We start from the raw sequence: 16638 nt of genomic DNA on the forward strand, positions 1-16638 counted from the left end.
TGTAGCCAGCTCCACGTCTATAATGACAATTAGAACTAATTTTTGAATCTGCGATCCAACAAATTTTTTTTGGAAAGTACATATCTTTCATTTTCGTCATTTTTTTGTATTTCAGATGATAATGTGTTACAAAAAGTTGACCGTCCGATTTCCTTCACCTCTCTTATAAAGTTGCCCACTAGATTATAACTTTTTGGGGGAAAAACACACGTTAAAAATTAATTGGCAGGCAAATTTATGTTTTGAATAATTTAACTGAAATAAATCTGAATCAGATAATTCGCTTTGGAATAGTTAAAACTAACTTAGCAATTAGATAATCGGCCAGGCGTAAAAGGAAACGACATAATAACGTAAAACTGTTATCTATCTTGCTTGTCGGGAACATTTGAGTTTTTCTTATTTCGGACTGTTTTAACTGGTTTTTAGTATAAAATAATATATTGTAATTGAACACGTATAGGTGCGTACCAAATCAACAGTCCTCAATTTTGACATGTTGCAATTTCTTTGTTATTACAGTTACGGGGAAAATTAATCGGACGGATTTTTTCAAAATTGCCCGATTCGGGAAATTAAATTTTTATAAAGACATTATTTGTTATATTGTATCTGAGAAAACAATGAGAATAAAATGTAAATCCAAAAACTCTACATACGATTCCAAAGTTACACCACGTGCTGGACGCACCCTTCAAAGGGGTATAAAATTAAAATGGTATACCCCATCAAATAAACTAGGTCACTCGTTCCCATTACTTATTCAAAGCCCACAAAAGTAGGCTTGTACACCTTACCTTATGTGATGGTTTTGTCCGTCTGCCTGTTCCTCGTCTAACTCGAGAACGGAAAGAGACGGCGATGTCAAACCTTCGCCATGTCTATGAGTTCAAGGATCAGTGCTATTGAATGAGCCGGATTAAAAGTCGTGTTCCCGAACGCGAGTGTTAAATAATTGTAATTCCTCCATTGAAAATCATATGCAATTCTTCGTATCTTGTTATTACAACCGCTCCATTTTTGAAGGATCAGGATGCGGTTTTTTACACTTGAGTTTTTAGGTAAGAATTACATTATTTCTATGGAATTATATACTCTTTTTGCACTCAAGGGGTAAGGGGTGCAAATAATAGTCATCATTTTATAGAACAAATTTACTAAACAATACAGTTTACCGTGTAAGAAACTGTATCAAGAAACAGAACAATCATAATAATTGATATTATAATATTGACATAAAGTTTACAATTACTTCTCACTATAAATGTACATAATATATTACAAATGGTCTTTTGACGATTATTAAGTCTTCAAATTCAACTTGTTCACGTTATTCATTAATACAACAAGTATATGATCAGTTTACAAGAACAGGAGAATTTCAGTTCTTGTGAACCAATAATGACATGACTTAGCATAACTAGAGGAACATGATATCTTTGCTCAAAGACATTCGTTATTATCTAATACTAAGGCTGATACCAATATACATATAACATCAGTCGCTTCTGGTCACAAAGAGTGATTAGTCTTCCCATCGTTGAGACGAGAAGATTAATCGCTTACCTATCGCAAGCCAAAAGTTAGGTAGCTAACAGATCTTAAAAATACTGCGAAACGCCCATTTAGACAGTTCTGACTTAGTTTGTTTCAAATGATCACATATTACAAAGACAAACACAATCATTGTGTTAAATTAGTTACATTCTACTTGAGAAAAGGAACATGCGCCAAATTCGCAAGACAAGACTCTTGAATACGTCAAAGTCTTTGGTTCGCACCAACCAGTACTCTCCAATAATGGCTAACAAAATAAATATAAAAATAGAAAATATTAAGAGAAAGAAAATAACCCTAAGAAATATATACATATACACATAGAGCCATTAGAGAAAAATCTGGTTGTTAGTATTGGCGGCTACGAGAGCGGCATCACGAATTTGGCGCTATAATCTGGACAATGGACCTTGGGAACCTAATAATAATAAGTACACATGCAAAAATAAATTAACTTCTATAGGCGCCCTAAACGGCAGCAAGTGGAAGCCGGTAATAAATAGCTGTACAACTTGCTCCTATTAACTGCCGTTGAGGTCGACATCACATACGTTCCACTCCTCCATACACTCTACACCTCGGTAGCAATCAGACCTTGGTTTATCGCATCAGGTCGATGAAAATGTTCTTCTATCACATAAACGCCACTGGGATCTTTATCCATTGGCCTTTTCAACAACGATGGGTCGCTAATAAAGAAAGAGCAATAAGCATCGGAAATTGAAAAAAAACATTAGCGCACTTACTTAACTCCGCATATGGTCGAGGAATTCGACATTAGGGAGAGTCGCTTGATAGGCTCGTACTCGTGCTCGTGCATTTTGGCAGAGAGTAGCACTGAAGCACGCTGACCCGATTCGGTGTTAAGTTGTTTTTGAGATCGTGTTCTTTGCAGCGTATACACAGAACGTCCGTCGATCACTTGGTGTAAAGGTTTCGCGAAACATTCATTATCACTAACACTTATGCTAGATGTAATACAGTCTTCTGGGGACGGTAAGTTCGAGCTTAGCACGTTGTTGGTACACTTTCCCCACGAATTTTTTATCATATGGGCCTCCGTCGACATCGCCGCACCACTCTTGGAAAAGCTGCTATGAGCGGTGTTCTGCTCGTTTTGCAACCTTGCCTCTTCATCAGCACGAGCCTTCTCTCTCTTTCGCCGTTGCTTCAAGCAAACAATAACTCCAACGGCGATCAGTACTAGGAACGGCACGAACGTGGAGATAGTTGCTATCACAACAACATGCTCGGTGGTTAGCTGGGATTTTGACGAGACTTGAGCGCTTGGGGACACGCTGGAAGTGATTTCTTCGCACGTAAGGCCCAAGTATCCCGGTAAACATCGGCATTCGAAACCACTGTCGCCGTTAATACACGATCCCCCGTTTCGACAGGGATGCGCCGAACATTGATCTACAGTGGATAAAGTTTTTTCACACGTGCGACCCAAGAAGCCGCCAGGACAATGGCACTCAAAGTCGTGGACACGATTCACGCACGTACCTCCGTTCCGACACGGTTGTGACTGACATAAGTCTAATTCTGCACTACAGTCTTTACCCGTAAAACCTGGGGCGCACTTACACCTATAGTCGTTCGTCAATTTTATACAAGTTCCACCATTTGCACAAGGTTTGGTGGTGCAATAGTCTACGCGTGTTTGGCAAAGAGAACCGACGAACCCGGGCACGCACTGACAATAAAATTCGTTAACTTTATCGACGCACGTCCCACCATTTAAACATGGGTTATCTTGGCAATCGTCTATGTTAGTCTCACATCTATGACCCGTAAAGCCCGAAGGACAGGCGCATCGGAAGCCGTTAGCATTGTGAACGCAGGATCCATTATTTAGGCAAGGATTTGGAAGGCAGTGGTTGATGGGCTGCTCACAGTTATCCCCAACAAACCCCGCCTTACATTTACACGTATATCCTCTGTCGGTGTCTAGGCAAATTCCGTCGTTTTTGCAAGGTTTTCCATCACAAGATTGAATCGCAGTACCGCAATGGGGTCCATTGAAACCTCGAGGACATAGGCATATGTGGTAGGTGCCGTTTGGGCTGCATGTGCCGCCGTTAAGACAGGGTTTTGTGCTGCAGTCGTTGATTGCTATTTCGCATTCGCTGCCGGTAAACTCGGGGGGACATGTGCAAGTATAGCTTCCTGGTCCGGTGTTTCGGCAAGTGCCTCCGTTGCGGCAAGGTTTGTGATTCGTGCAGAAATTGAGATCTTGGTTACAAAAAAGTCCGCCCCAACCTTCGTTGCAAATGCAATCCCAGGGTTTCACGCACGTACCGTGCATGCAGCCGGGATAACGTTGACATTCGTTGCATAAAGGGCCTTCCCAACCCGATTGGCATCTGTAATAAATTGCGCGATTTAATAAGCGTTCGTAATTGATGGATTATCGCATGACTAAGACTTGAAGCATCTAAATAAAATCAATCGGCAAGGTAAGGGTATGTGTTTCACACGCGTACGTCTTTCTATATATAAGAGTTGAATACATAAGCGAGACGCGATAATATTGTTGAGAATTTTACTTGAGGCAGTAGGCCGAAGTACAATTGGGCATTCTTAGTTATTCTAATCATGTCTTCGGGAGCGAGTTTATTCGGATTGTATCGAGGAACTCATTGAGTTGCAGCTTGAATCGCAGACCAAGGTAAGCGCGGAGCTCTGCGGGGATGCAACACGCCTACAGAGCCTTTTCCCACGCTGCCCGGTGGCAAGTATGCAGGTCAAGGAAAGGTTACTTACGGGTCGCCGTCCCAATCCGCATACACTGTACTGTACACAGCTTCTTCCGCTAAGACAGTGGGCCTTCTAACCACTACCTTCCGTAAATTATAGACCGACCGTTTCAAGTTCACCACAAAGAGATGCGATAATCCACGAATCAATAAAAATTTCTCTTTAAATAGATAGTTTCATACTTACTTGCACTCATTAGGTACAGTGCAATGACCATGCTGTTCGTCACAACCGGGTAGACAACGAGCTGAAACAAAATTATATCCATAAAATAACGATCATAATAAAGCGGAGTTCAATATTCTGTTTAAAAAATACAGTTTGTGTAATAAATAATGTGGAACGGAGCACCCTGTATGCACTCAGGTATGTTTGGTATCGTGGGAAGACGGCCGGCTGCAAAGTCGACAGCAGCTGAGTTGCTCACGTCTTAGGCTCCGCGGTCAAAGTTTTTGTTGTTTTATGATCAAAATTCATATTTTTTGTTTCGATTATTCTATCGCGCTCTATTTATACACCGGCCTTTATTATTTAGACGGAATAAATTATTACCGAATCGTCGAAATATAAAATGCACATAATTTTATCAATTGCCTAAATTAGTGCTCGTATATCCGTTATTATGTATAAGTTTCGGTCTAGCTTTTTTTACACCAGAATCCTAATTGCTCGCGGGACCGATTTGCATAAATAGATATAAACAAACGGAAGAAGCCCCGGGCTCCATTTAGCTTATAAGTGAGTTTCCTTTCGGAGGAGGTGCACTTACCTTTGGTGCAGTAATCGCCAGTCCAGCCAGATAAGCAAACGCGATCTCCCACAGCAGAGCAGGTATAATGCCCGAAATTATCATCTCTCGGCCGGCAGAAATTTTCGCAACCCTTTCCGTAATAATGCTGCTCGCACGTTACGCGATACTCAAACTTCAACGTGGAGTATTTCGAGTTGTGAAGATCTTCGGTCCACTCTTCGCTTACGTCGAGCCATCGCTGCCTCATTAGCCGACTAATAAGCACTGAAACAAAACACTCTCGATAAGAAATTAAGAAATAAATTTGGGGTCGCTAAGACAGACATATGAGAAACAGGGTACACCTGCATGATGCATCGAGCAGAGAGCATCCTGCACGCCGCAGCTGTATCCGGTGTATGTAAAATTCTTCACATGCCATAAAACTTGAAGCATCATTACCGGTATTGTATACTATGTATATAATGAAGTCCGAAGTTAAGTCAGGTAAAACAAATTACACTTAAAAAAGAAATCGCCACCGGATCAATGAGAGCGAGAAAATAATTTACATAAATGCAAAGGAGCGCGTATTTACCAATATTGGAAAGTTAATAATTGAATCTATCACGACCGAGGGGTGAGCCGAGAAGAAATTTAAGATAGGCAAATATTCCCAACTTGTGGGAGAATTAAGGAACAGGACATCCGGTGTAGCGCTCTAAATCGCATGCTCATAATATCTTCCAAGGAAGTGCTTTGTGCAAGTTTCTGTACCTACATTATTCTCCCGAAAGCTCAACGTACATTTCCTCGCCGAATCAATAGCAAAGTTCCTAAAAAAATACACAAAGCATTCTCTAAAATAAATAGCCGCATCGCGTCAGGTTCTTAACATAATTAACGGGTCCCCGTTAATCACACCCCAACCGAACAAGCCTCGAAGAAAATGCTCGATTTCGTACTCGAAACGGTGAAAAAGTAATAAATTTTCGTATACTAAATTATAAATCACCGGCAGTAACCGCGCTTTAGAACAGGTATAATATATTTTTCCTGGCCTCGACAATATACTATAACCTTTATGATGCCAACAGAACTTAATATAACGTGTGAACAAGTTTAATTAGTTCCTATGCCGTTCAAGTTCAAGTCTATATCAGATTTCCTTAATGATCTCTTCTCTTAGAATATTTGATTCCATTAGTAAAGGCGTATGGAGCCACCTACTACCCCACAACTGTAAAACGCGCAGGAAGCGGTATCCTCAAGTGTGCAAAAAGAACCGTAAACGTATGGAAATCGGGTCGCCTTCCATTGCCAAAATAGCATTGCCTTCATTAGCACAGAACTAAGCGTTAACGACACTTTACAGCTTCACCAATATCCGAAAAGACTCAACGGCGCCATTGATTTTTTTTAATTAAATATAAAAAGGCGCCAAACGATTAATACCGGAAAGAATGCTTCCGTATCGAAAATCAAAGATTGTGGGGTTAACTGGTCATAGAGGGTCCACCGTCTATTTATCACTTATGTCAACTGCACAACCGGCCCTGTAAAACACATATAGAGAAGGGTCGGAGGACGGTTATTCTACAAAGCACCTGGTAATGTACAGCCTTTTCATAAAAAAATACACTTTTTTAAACTACGGGTGGCCAGAAAATTGTCTTAATTGCTACAAAATCCGTGTTCCTTTGTCCATTGTCAAAAACAATTAAAATCTCAACATTCAATTGTACACGTCAAGTTCTGACCAGAATATTTTCCACTGCACTATACCGTACGAAGCAAAATTTCGAGCCGTAAGAATCTCAAAGCAATTTTATAAAACCCGTTAAACATAAATAAGAAACAATGGTGGAATCGTTTGTCTTTTCAAGTGTAAAAAAACTAAATAAAACGTAATTACGTACGTATTTCCGTGTTATTAAAAAATGGATTTTACCTACCTCCTGAATTTGACGTCAGATTTCCATGCCATGCTTCGACAATTAACGAAAATGTGCCCTGTAATTAAAAAAAAATTTCACTTAATATTAAGACGCATTTTTACACTCGCTAAAGGATGTGGACATTTGGAGATAGGGTTTCAAAAGGCATGGCATTTTCGGTTGCGGAATTATTACATTTGCATAAGTAAAATGCGAAGAATTTGAAAACACGGAAACGTCTTCCTACGTGATACGCTTTCCAATTTTAACGTATTTAGTTAAAAAAAATTTGTTGCATTATTTTAGAAATTGTAATGGGAATGTAGTGAATTAGAGGTTCTCGTAAAGGTTGCATAAGTGGAACATCCTGTATACCAAATTTTCAATCGCGTCGATAAATTTCAACCGAACATATTTAGTTGTCATGATTATAGCTAATAAAAGGAAGTTCTATAGAAGGATTCGGTTTGATCAATAAATTTATTGAAAAAATCTAAGACTTCGCCAATATACCGCTTCGCTCTCGTAGTCACATTTCAATTTATTAATCTACACTTATGTAAGGGTAGGTATGTGAATGAACGATGAGCGAAACGGTGGTGGATGTTGAAAGGGGTTGTAATCGGATTCATGCATTCATATATAAATAGACAAGAAAAACTCACCGGCCACGTGAATGGAAATGAAAATCGAATGGAATTTTCAAAACCATCTTGGGTCGTGTCATTTTCGAAATTTGGTCCAAGTACAGAAGTCGTAACGTCTCCGAATGTGCATGGCGATGTAGGGTCGATGTTAACTCGATATTCCTTGAGACAAACACGAAATCGTGGATGACAGTAATCGCTACATTCGGAATTTTCTCCCAATTTTCCGCTACAGCACTTTCCCAAGTCGTCTTTGCCCGCTTCGTTGTCAAATGATTTCAATCGCAATTCGAATACTCCGGAAGATTTGGCCTAGACAGAACACGGGTATGAATCTTGTCCGAAATTAATTCATAGCAGCCAGTTTGTTTACAACGTTTAAAAAAAATAGGTCGTGAGACACTGGCCAAAAAGAAAAGTTTTCACCACCTCACGCCATCCGCGTTGAATAATTTTAAATAGAATGCGAGTATTTTGTTCAATGTGCGGTCTAAATTTATATTTGTGTATATACAAAAAAGTTTTTTGAATGTCGACAAAGAGCTAATATTGGCGGCTAGACAACTAGGCTTACCTGGTGCAGGGCAAGAAAAAGCCCGACTAGAGTGTATAATATCCAAGACATGATGATTGTCGTTATCCTTCGGTGAGGGTTCACCAACTTCCAGGTGCTGTTACCTCAGGGGCGATCTGCAACACCACGCCATAGGCAATCGTCTTTTTTAACACTCACAGAAGTTAAATAAAAGCAACGTTAGTTGCGTACACATTTGAGGACAATCACAATAACACAACACACATTTAACATTTAGCTTATGATATGCCACCCCATAACGCCACAGCGTAATCCATTAACACGTATAACTGAACGGTGCAAGACAACTAACACAGCGAGTAAGCGCCAGATGTAGACTGTGGAAGCCGACGCCGCAGCCGTGTGGTACGTCTGCTTAGGGGAGGGGAGCTCGCTAAGGGGTCGGCTTCTGTTTCCGCTATAATTCTCGGCTTCTAGACTAAGGAGACCACTACGTTCGCTAGCAACTTACTAAACACGAAGAGAACTCGCGTACTCGCTACCCTCGAATGGCCAGCCACCCGGCCTGTTCTGTTTAATATAAGGGACGGCAGCTGCAAGCCGGCTGCTTTTTGGGGTAGTACGTCACCCACCTACCCCATACACCACCAGGCTACCACATCAGTGTACAAGTATACACGCCTACCAAAACACCTTTGCAATTGCATAAACAGCCCCATTAACCCACTCACAAATCTTAATCATGCATTCCAAAGCGCCACTAATTCTTATTAAAAACTAACCTTACTTGCACCATTACATATTACGCATTCTAAAGTGGCCCTCAAGATATTTTTTATCTCAGGAAATAATTATTTTTATTTAATTAATCACTAAAAACATTACGTTAAATTTCACTCCGGACTAAAGAAACACGCATATTTTTCCAAACTGCTTGTTTTATAAAAATTAGCGCGCTCAAATTAATTTTTCCTCAAAGGTTTATGCAAATTACTTAATCAAGATGGAATATGAAAATCTATTTTGCATTAAGTAGTGCCACGCGTTTCTCTAATTATCTCGAATAAAGTTGTAATTGTTATTTAGGACGAGTCCTCTCCGCCGCCCTTTTCCCCCATTAAAGCTGTAACTTTACAAACGGCAACAATCATTTCGAATCCTCCTCCTTAAAAGCTTTAATGAACTTTCAAAACGATTACACGGTTAACTAAAAAACCTATCACAATTATATGTAGGTTATGGGCAGAAGAAGCATATTAGATATTCAAATAACGCTCCAGGTCAAAATTATCGAGGTTCGCTTCAAATTTACTATCGAAATGAGTAAGGCATCATTTCGTTACCGTCTTAAAGTTAAAAGCTTCCTAGTAAGAAATCGTCCAATTAAGTAATCTTATTTTCTTTTAAAACTTTATTATGCTCTTGATAGTGCTAAAGGTCTGTACCTACTGCTCAGTGGCGTGTAGCTACCGCTGGGCCCGGAGCGGCCTACCAAAATTGCGCCCTAACATCCCCCCCCCCCTCCCAATTCTTCCCTTTTCTACCAAATTGACAGCTTGGTAGGTACTATGCAAACAGATATTTACAGGGTGTTCCAAATTGCTTGTTTTCCACTTGGGCGAATGTGAAAACAGCGAAAAAGTCCAAAAATGCTCAAAATAACACTATTTTAATAGATTAAATTAATTAATAGTTAAATCTCTGTAATCAATATAAATCACTCTAAAGTCTAACTTATTTGAGATACATACATGAGCAAATTCTATTAAAATACTGTTATTTTGAGCATTTCCTGAAATATGAACTACCTATACACTGTGTCCAAGATAATGATTTCTATCATGGAGATCTAGGAAACCATAGAGAACACAAAGATGACCAAATTAGCGAAAAGTTATGCAGTTAAAGAGTAAATCAAAAAATTCAGATTACTTCGGAACTTCCTAAATTTGCCGATTTCGTTTTTATTTTTGTCTGATGCTATTTGAACAGATACAAACAAATTAAAAACACTTTCTCATTGCCACTTTTTCAGCTCTACAAGACAGCGTTGAGAGATTTTCAATGCAACGTTTCGTTTCGGAGAATCATCATCAACTTTATTTTTTATATGGCCCGTAAAAAAAGGACACACTGTATTGAGTAGTTGGAAACTGTTGGTTTCAACAGGATGATGCACCCGCGCGCACGGCTCTCTTTTAGTTCTCAAAATATCCCCCAAAAACATCGAAAACAAGCAATTTGGAACAGCTCGTACACATGACGACGTGTCTTTATTTCACTAATTTGTTTACTACATCAACAAAATTGATTTCTAGAGAGGTTTCTTTTTCTATGGACAACATTGCGAGACTGTTTAAGCTGATTTTGCTCATTGTAGAGGGCAGAATAAGTTTTTATTAACTTGATTTTGGAGAAGCGCTCCCAGAAGTGATTGCGCCCGGTGCGTACTGCTATTTGAGGTTGCCACCAATGCATTTTATCGAAACAGATTTTCTCCTTGAACCACCTAAAATGGAGGTTACCAAATGGTTTCCAGAATTCACTTTTAGCTAGGTACATCAAAATAATGGTTTCATTGTTAAATATCGATGCACCACTCTGCATATAATACCCTTTCAATGATCTTGCTGATTAGTTTCAGGTGGTGGTTTGCAGATGAACTCGCATAGGGTGTTCCTCACAAGGACACCGTAATAACTATACACAAATCTTTTGATTCATTACCTGGGAATATTTTACTATTTTACATTAAAATGGTATACGAAAAAATATTTTCCGTTTCCTATCCCTGTGGTACTCCAGTGTAACATTACCACTTAGAATAGAACTAGTTACACTATTTTCGAATTTGTGAAAAATTTTTATACCCAATAAAAAGTTATTTAAGAAAGCTTAAAATGCCTCGTATAGGCTGCCAAAAATATACGTCCACCTAAATTAGTAATCTCATAAAATCTGTTAAAAGGTTTAAAACCTTTGAAGAAGAATTTATACCTTTCTCGAAACTACCAGAAAATACTATTTAATCTCCACCCTATTTCTCTATTCAGCGAGGAGAAATTTTGTATTGCTTTGTTTTTAATTTTAAACGTATTCGCGTAATCTTAACACGAGATGATTTTCAAAATATCACTGCACTTTTTTGGAAATTACTCATCCAAGTATACAAAATTTCGGTTACCGATTCAGAACTATAGTAATCTATCATTACGTTGTTGCGCTTTAGGCTGTAGCAATAATTGAAAAAATATTATTAAATAACCACTTTGTGGGACGAGAATTTGGGCATACCGAAATTTTGCCTTTCTGGTCAAAGCGGGCCATTTGGACGTTACAAAATAACCAGTACTAATACAATAACAAGATTAAACAATTAACATGCCCAATTAGTATAAGAAACGTTTGAAAACTTTACCTCAAATCGTTCGCCAATTGTTTAAATATAACACATTAATGTTTAATATTCGCTATAAGGTCCGTTCGCCTCGAAATAATGCACTCGACTGACCGACGAAAGTTTTATCAGTAAAGTATGACATATAAAATTATATAAGTTCAGGAGCGACAGTCTAGAGGTGACGTGTATTAATAATACAATACTTGAAAATGGCAATCTAGTGACACATTCAGGTGCAATAAACTACCTATTAAATCATTTTGCATCGTAGTTTCATACGTTATCAGGTGATAATGACCAAAGAAAAGGTAAGAGATGATTTCAAATTTTAATCTTCGTGTTTTTAATTTATTTAGTTGCTTACAAAAAACCGATTGTCACAGCGCATTTTTAAAAAACCTATTGTAATGGTACCAGTATATTTATATGTTTACATACACCACTTCCAAAAAACACTCTAACTTTCGTAATTATGAACCTATTTAGGCTAAACTTTAAGAGTTGGTGTAACTCATAAATATCTCGATCAAGTTCGTGAATCAGACAATTCCGTTTCCGCCATATTGGAACCAAGTGGCGGAAAGAAATCTACCTACACCTGATCGGCCGAGCCGAAAGGGATTTTTGGTTTTCGCGGTAACCACCGATTTTAGAAATCCGTCGACGTTGGTTCTCGCTTATGTGCTCGATTTTCTGAAGTCTGTCTGTAGTCTGTCTGTTCCGTCGAGATCTTGGCCCCTGGGCCACCTAGAGACTTCAGGTTTTCGCTAATTGATAAGTGCTATGGTCTATATTTGCCCAAATTGCAGTTGTGTTACGTGGCAACACCCACGAGTGGATTTTGAAAAATTTTTTTAGTAGTGATTCATGTTGAGTTATTATTCATCAGTTATGAAATCCCCAAGCAAGTCTTCACTTAAAGCGTGCGCCCCCTAATAACTAATTTGCTTTTGAAGCACTTTGAAATCTTGCGACACATGTTTTCCAATGGCACTCCATAGCTTTGGTTCAAAAAAATGGGATAAATGAGCTACATACTTCGCATTAGGTACATTATGGATTCATGGTTTAAAATTCATTACATTTAAAATTAAAGAAACGATCTTAAACCACGAGAACCCACAATAGTGAATGAGTAACCTGTACTTAAAGGAGTAACCAATATATCCCATTTTGTACCAAACCAAAACTATGGAACTCAAGGTTCCTAGGAAGAGAATGGGATAGCCAGAAACCTGTTTCCCTATGCCGGTTATATTGTGGTTACTGCTTTGCCTATGGAGATAGGACTAAACTATAGAATATAATATATAAGAGTGAACGCATACCTATCTGCTTCTACAGTGTGCTCCTTATGAAATGATAGAGAACGGAAAGTGTCAGTACTCAGTAGTATCTTTTAACTACCTGTTGGCGGGGCCAAAACTTCAAAGGCGAATATCTCGAGAATATCGGGATAGGATGCAATAACAAAATAATAGTTGCTTAATTTTTATTAGAAAGGAGACAATACGCACTCAATCATTAGGAAAAAGCTAAATGTTATGTGGTATTATCATCCTAGTAGTCATTTTGCGCAGGCCACTGCAGTCAAAGATTGTTTCGTTCGGGAAAGGAAGTTTTCGTATTGAAAAGGTGCGTTTTTAGTGAATCGTGTAAATACATCAACCCCATGCGCAGTCGATTATTACATTGAAAACATTGAAAAGATTTTGAAAATTTGGACATAATTTGAGATCGTTCCGGCAAAAATATTTTCAGTTCTATACCGCTACTGCGTCAAAAATGACATAATTTGTTGTATACATATTTTTAGCAATGTTCAATATTGGGTACTATTTACACCAATCAGTAAAGTCCTTGCTTGCGTCGCATAACATAATTTATGTTGTACACTTGCAAAAAAAACTGAAATTATTTACTAACGGTTCGGTTTAGACCATGATCACATATCGAATGGACTCTAACTTCTAAGTTTAACATAGATTTGGAGAAAATCATATTATGTACATTTTCAAAAATCTATTTGTACTAGTTTCTCATCTAATAATGAACTGGGCTAGTTTATGTCTTGAAATCGAAATCTTATTCGGACATTTACGAATGAAGACTACTCTCATGTTCTCCTCAAATACTTCCCAAAAAGTTACTCCAAAGTTTTCCTGAAATTACTTTAAAAATCCTTGATAAAACGTCCTCCCAGTTATCTTTAAGCTGCTGCTCCCCTCAAGGTCCAATGGAATTGTTCTTTTGAAATTGACTTCATTTCTCCTCTTTTTTCCTTTTTTGAATTTCCACATAAACCTTTCTCCTGTTTATTTCAAGTTCACATCAAGGTTTCCTCCAGTTCGAATTCGTCTCAAATTTCTCACAAGTGACCATCAAGTTTCCCTAACATTCATTTTGTTCTACTGAAATTGTTCTTTAAGGTTTCCTCAAGGCTTCCTCTTTTCCTCAAAACCTTCTGAAACTCTCATCAAATTCCATCCATTCCCGTGTTAAGCTTTTCCCAATTCCTCATAAACCGCTCTCAAGTTGTTCCTATCTCTGAAAAATGAACCCAGCTCCAGTTTTTCACTGATTATTGGTAAAAAAAAATGTTTTATGTTTATTATGGAACTTTGTCAGACTTATTTGGTATGTTTATCGACATTACGAACTCTATTTAACCAGGATGGTCATCAACAAGTGGGTACCCTACTATATTACTAATGGTCTCTATACTCCACAACTGCTTCACACGTCTATTTGCACTTCGTCTCAAGTAGTAATAAACGTGAACTTTTACGATGTGTCCTTTTTGCATCACTGTTCACCGACGAGGATTCGATAATTAAACAGAAAGATTGATTGACTGTTACAAGATATTTGATTGTGTTGAGCCATCCCAACGAGTATTCGAATTGTATTCGCAAGTTTGCGTATTAACATAAATAAGGGAAACTTTAAATTAACCGGATAGAAAGGTACCATGTTGAATGCGTTTAGTATTACACAACCCTTTAAACGGTGGGGGCAGTAATTTCAAATACAATGTGGAGCAGCTGCGAAATGTCTCCCTACCTGCTCATGTAGATAAGACCTATTTCTTCACAGCCCGCCGGAACATTATAGATTTCAAGGTTATACGGGAGAGATATCTTTAAAGAGCTTTAATGGGACGTTAACCGAAATGAAGTACTTTAAAGTCACTTAACTACCGCCATGCTAAACAGTAAACAGATATTTTTATTAATAATTGAAATAATTCGGGCACCCTACTATAAGTTTGTAGGGAAGCCGGAAGTGCGAAAAAAGCAATCAACACGAAAGATTTGTATAAAAAATGGACAACCCCTAAGCTTCAGATTTAAGAAGCGAGTGATATATGAGCTGAGCAAGTACTTCCGCAATGATCATGATTGCTACTTCCGCACTTAAATGGTAGCGGAAATGATCAAGGTTTACGTAATATTTTTAAATTATGCTATCTTGGCCTTATTGTCGAGATTTTTTAGGAAATCTCGTTTATTGAAATCTATCTTCTACTTGAAAAAGGGATGTCATTGGATATTTTTGAAGCAAGGAGTGTAGTAGAACAGATGTTAAAAGGTGTAGGAAAAATCCTACTTCTCAATCGACAAAAAATTATGTGACACATAATCAATTCAACATGCTGAGTAGGCTACCTACAAACAGTAATAATAATGACCGGATGAATGTTTTTGTTGCATAAATTCATTACATTCGAAAATGCATTACTAAAACCGACTAAATTTGATTGTAAAAGGGTGATTTATCTAAACTCGCTGCGCTATGGTGCTCGTAGTATTTTGGGTATTTAATCGAAAGTCATCCCTATCGATAAAAATGGCAACCGTTCTCGCATTACGGACCGATATTGTTTGAATTTTTGCTTTACTTTTGTTTTAAATTTATTTAATTGCTTGCATCATAAAGAGAAAGTGAGGAGACAATTCAAGCTTAATTACTTTTAATCATGCAATCCCATACAATTGTTTTGCAATTATTTTAATGAAAGTTACCTAAATAGCGAATGATACACCTAAGATGATTAAAAATTCTAAAATCCTTCTCTAGGCTGTTTTGAAATCCACAAAATTAACTGCCAACCTACAGATAATCATGATATATTATGCGAAAGCTTTATGGTCCCCATAAAATTTAGATAGTTGACAATACCAGTTACTTGTTTAGGCGAATAGAATAGAGCAACCCTAAAAAGAAAATACCTGTCCTTTTGAATAGAACCGAAAATACGTTATGTAAATCTATCTAGGATTTACTACCCTCATTGCTTTATACATCCACCCTATCTTTTTCTGGTGCGCGAAAATAACAAAACGATACACTGCACGCTAGTATTCCGTTCTATTTTTGCAAAGTTTTAAAACACTACATTATGAAAAACATCAAAACTATGACGAACTAGACTAGGTCAGTATTTCATGCGGAAGAATGACCGGTAAAATAAATTCATGCATCACGCATTTTGTTTGTGTTATTGAATAGTGCGTCATCGTCATGGCATATAAGCTTTATAAATTATAACTAATTTTAATCTCATCGTAATACACTTATTTGCGTTATTGTGAGAAAATCAAAGATTTCGTCTTTATTAAGGATTCTCATCCTTTATAATTTTGTATTGTCGTCCGTCCGTCCGCTCGTGTGCGCTCTAACCCCCTTTAAAAGTGGCCGATTGTGTTGAAATTTGGTGTACTTTGGACACGCTATTGATTCCCTAGGTCATGTATCGAGTTTGGACTTTCGCTATGACTCTTAGATGTGTAACAATTCAATATAACTCTTATCTGTGGTCAAAAGTTCTAGAGAAAAATGTACCCAAAATTATTCCTTACGCATGAATTTGGAGTTTTAAAAGCTTTCAAACACATTATCTTGATGCTGAAAGGGTACATCACGTGCACATTTGATAACCGCATGTGTGTGATTCAAAGATGTTAAATTATTTTTCTGAGGTCACATGGATTTTGATCAAAATATGTCAAAATCGTTACGTATGAACCAAGATGGTTGGAAAAAAGACTAGGGGCATTATCTCAATGCCC

At 37.9% G+C, this 16638-nt stretch overlaps 1 protein-coding gene across 1 annotated transcript in view; it reads right to left on the reverse strand.

Annotated features, from left to right (window-relative positions):
• Positions 1–1228: 1228 nt before the first annotated feature.
• The window catches only part of LOC116165870 (neurogenic locus protein delta-like), a 124374-nt gene continuing 108964 nt past the window's right edge, over positions 1229–16638 (reverse strand). Inside the window, exons 2-8 of the mRNA XM_031480598.1 lie at positions 8206–8321; positions 7650–7943; positions 7003–7060; positions 5087–5332; positions 4504–4564; positions 2304–3923; positions 1229–2246 (exon numbers count right to left, since the gene is read on the reverse strand). Coding sequence (XP_031336458.1) covers positions 2129–2246; positions 2304–3923; positions 4504–4564; positions 5087–5332; positions 7003–7060; positions 7650–7943; positions 8206–8256 — 2448 coding nt within the window. The 5' untranslated portion in view covers positions 8257–8321 and the 3' untranslated portion in view covers positions 1229–2128. The remainder of the gene's footprint in view (positions 2247–2303; positions 3924–4503; positions 4565–5086; positions 5333–7002; positions 7061–7649; positions 7944–8205; positions 8322–16638) is intronic.

This window comes from Photinus pyralis, unplaced genomic scaffold, assembly GCF_008802855.1.
Source record: "Photinus pyralis isolate 1611_PpyrPB1 unplaced genomic scaffold, Ppyr1.3 Ppyr1.4_LG3a, whole genome shotgun sequence".
Classification (NCBI taxonomy): domain Eukaryota; kingdom Metazoa; phylum Arthropoda; class Insecta; order Coleoptera; family Lampyridae; genus Photinus; species Photinus pyralis.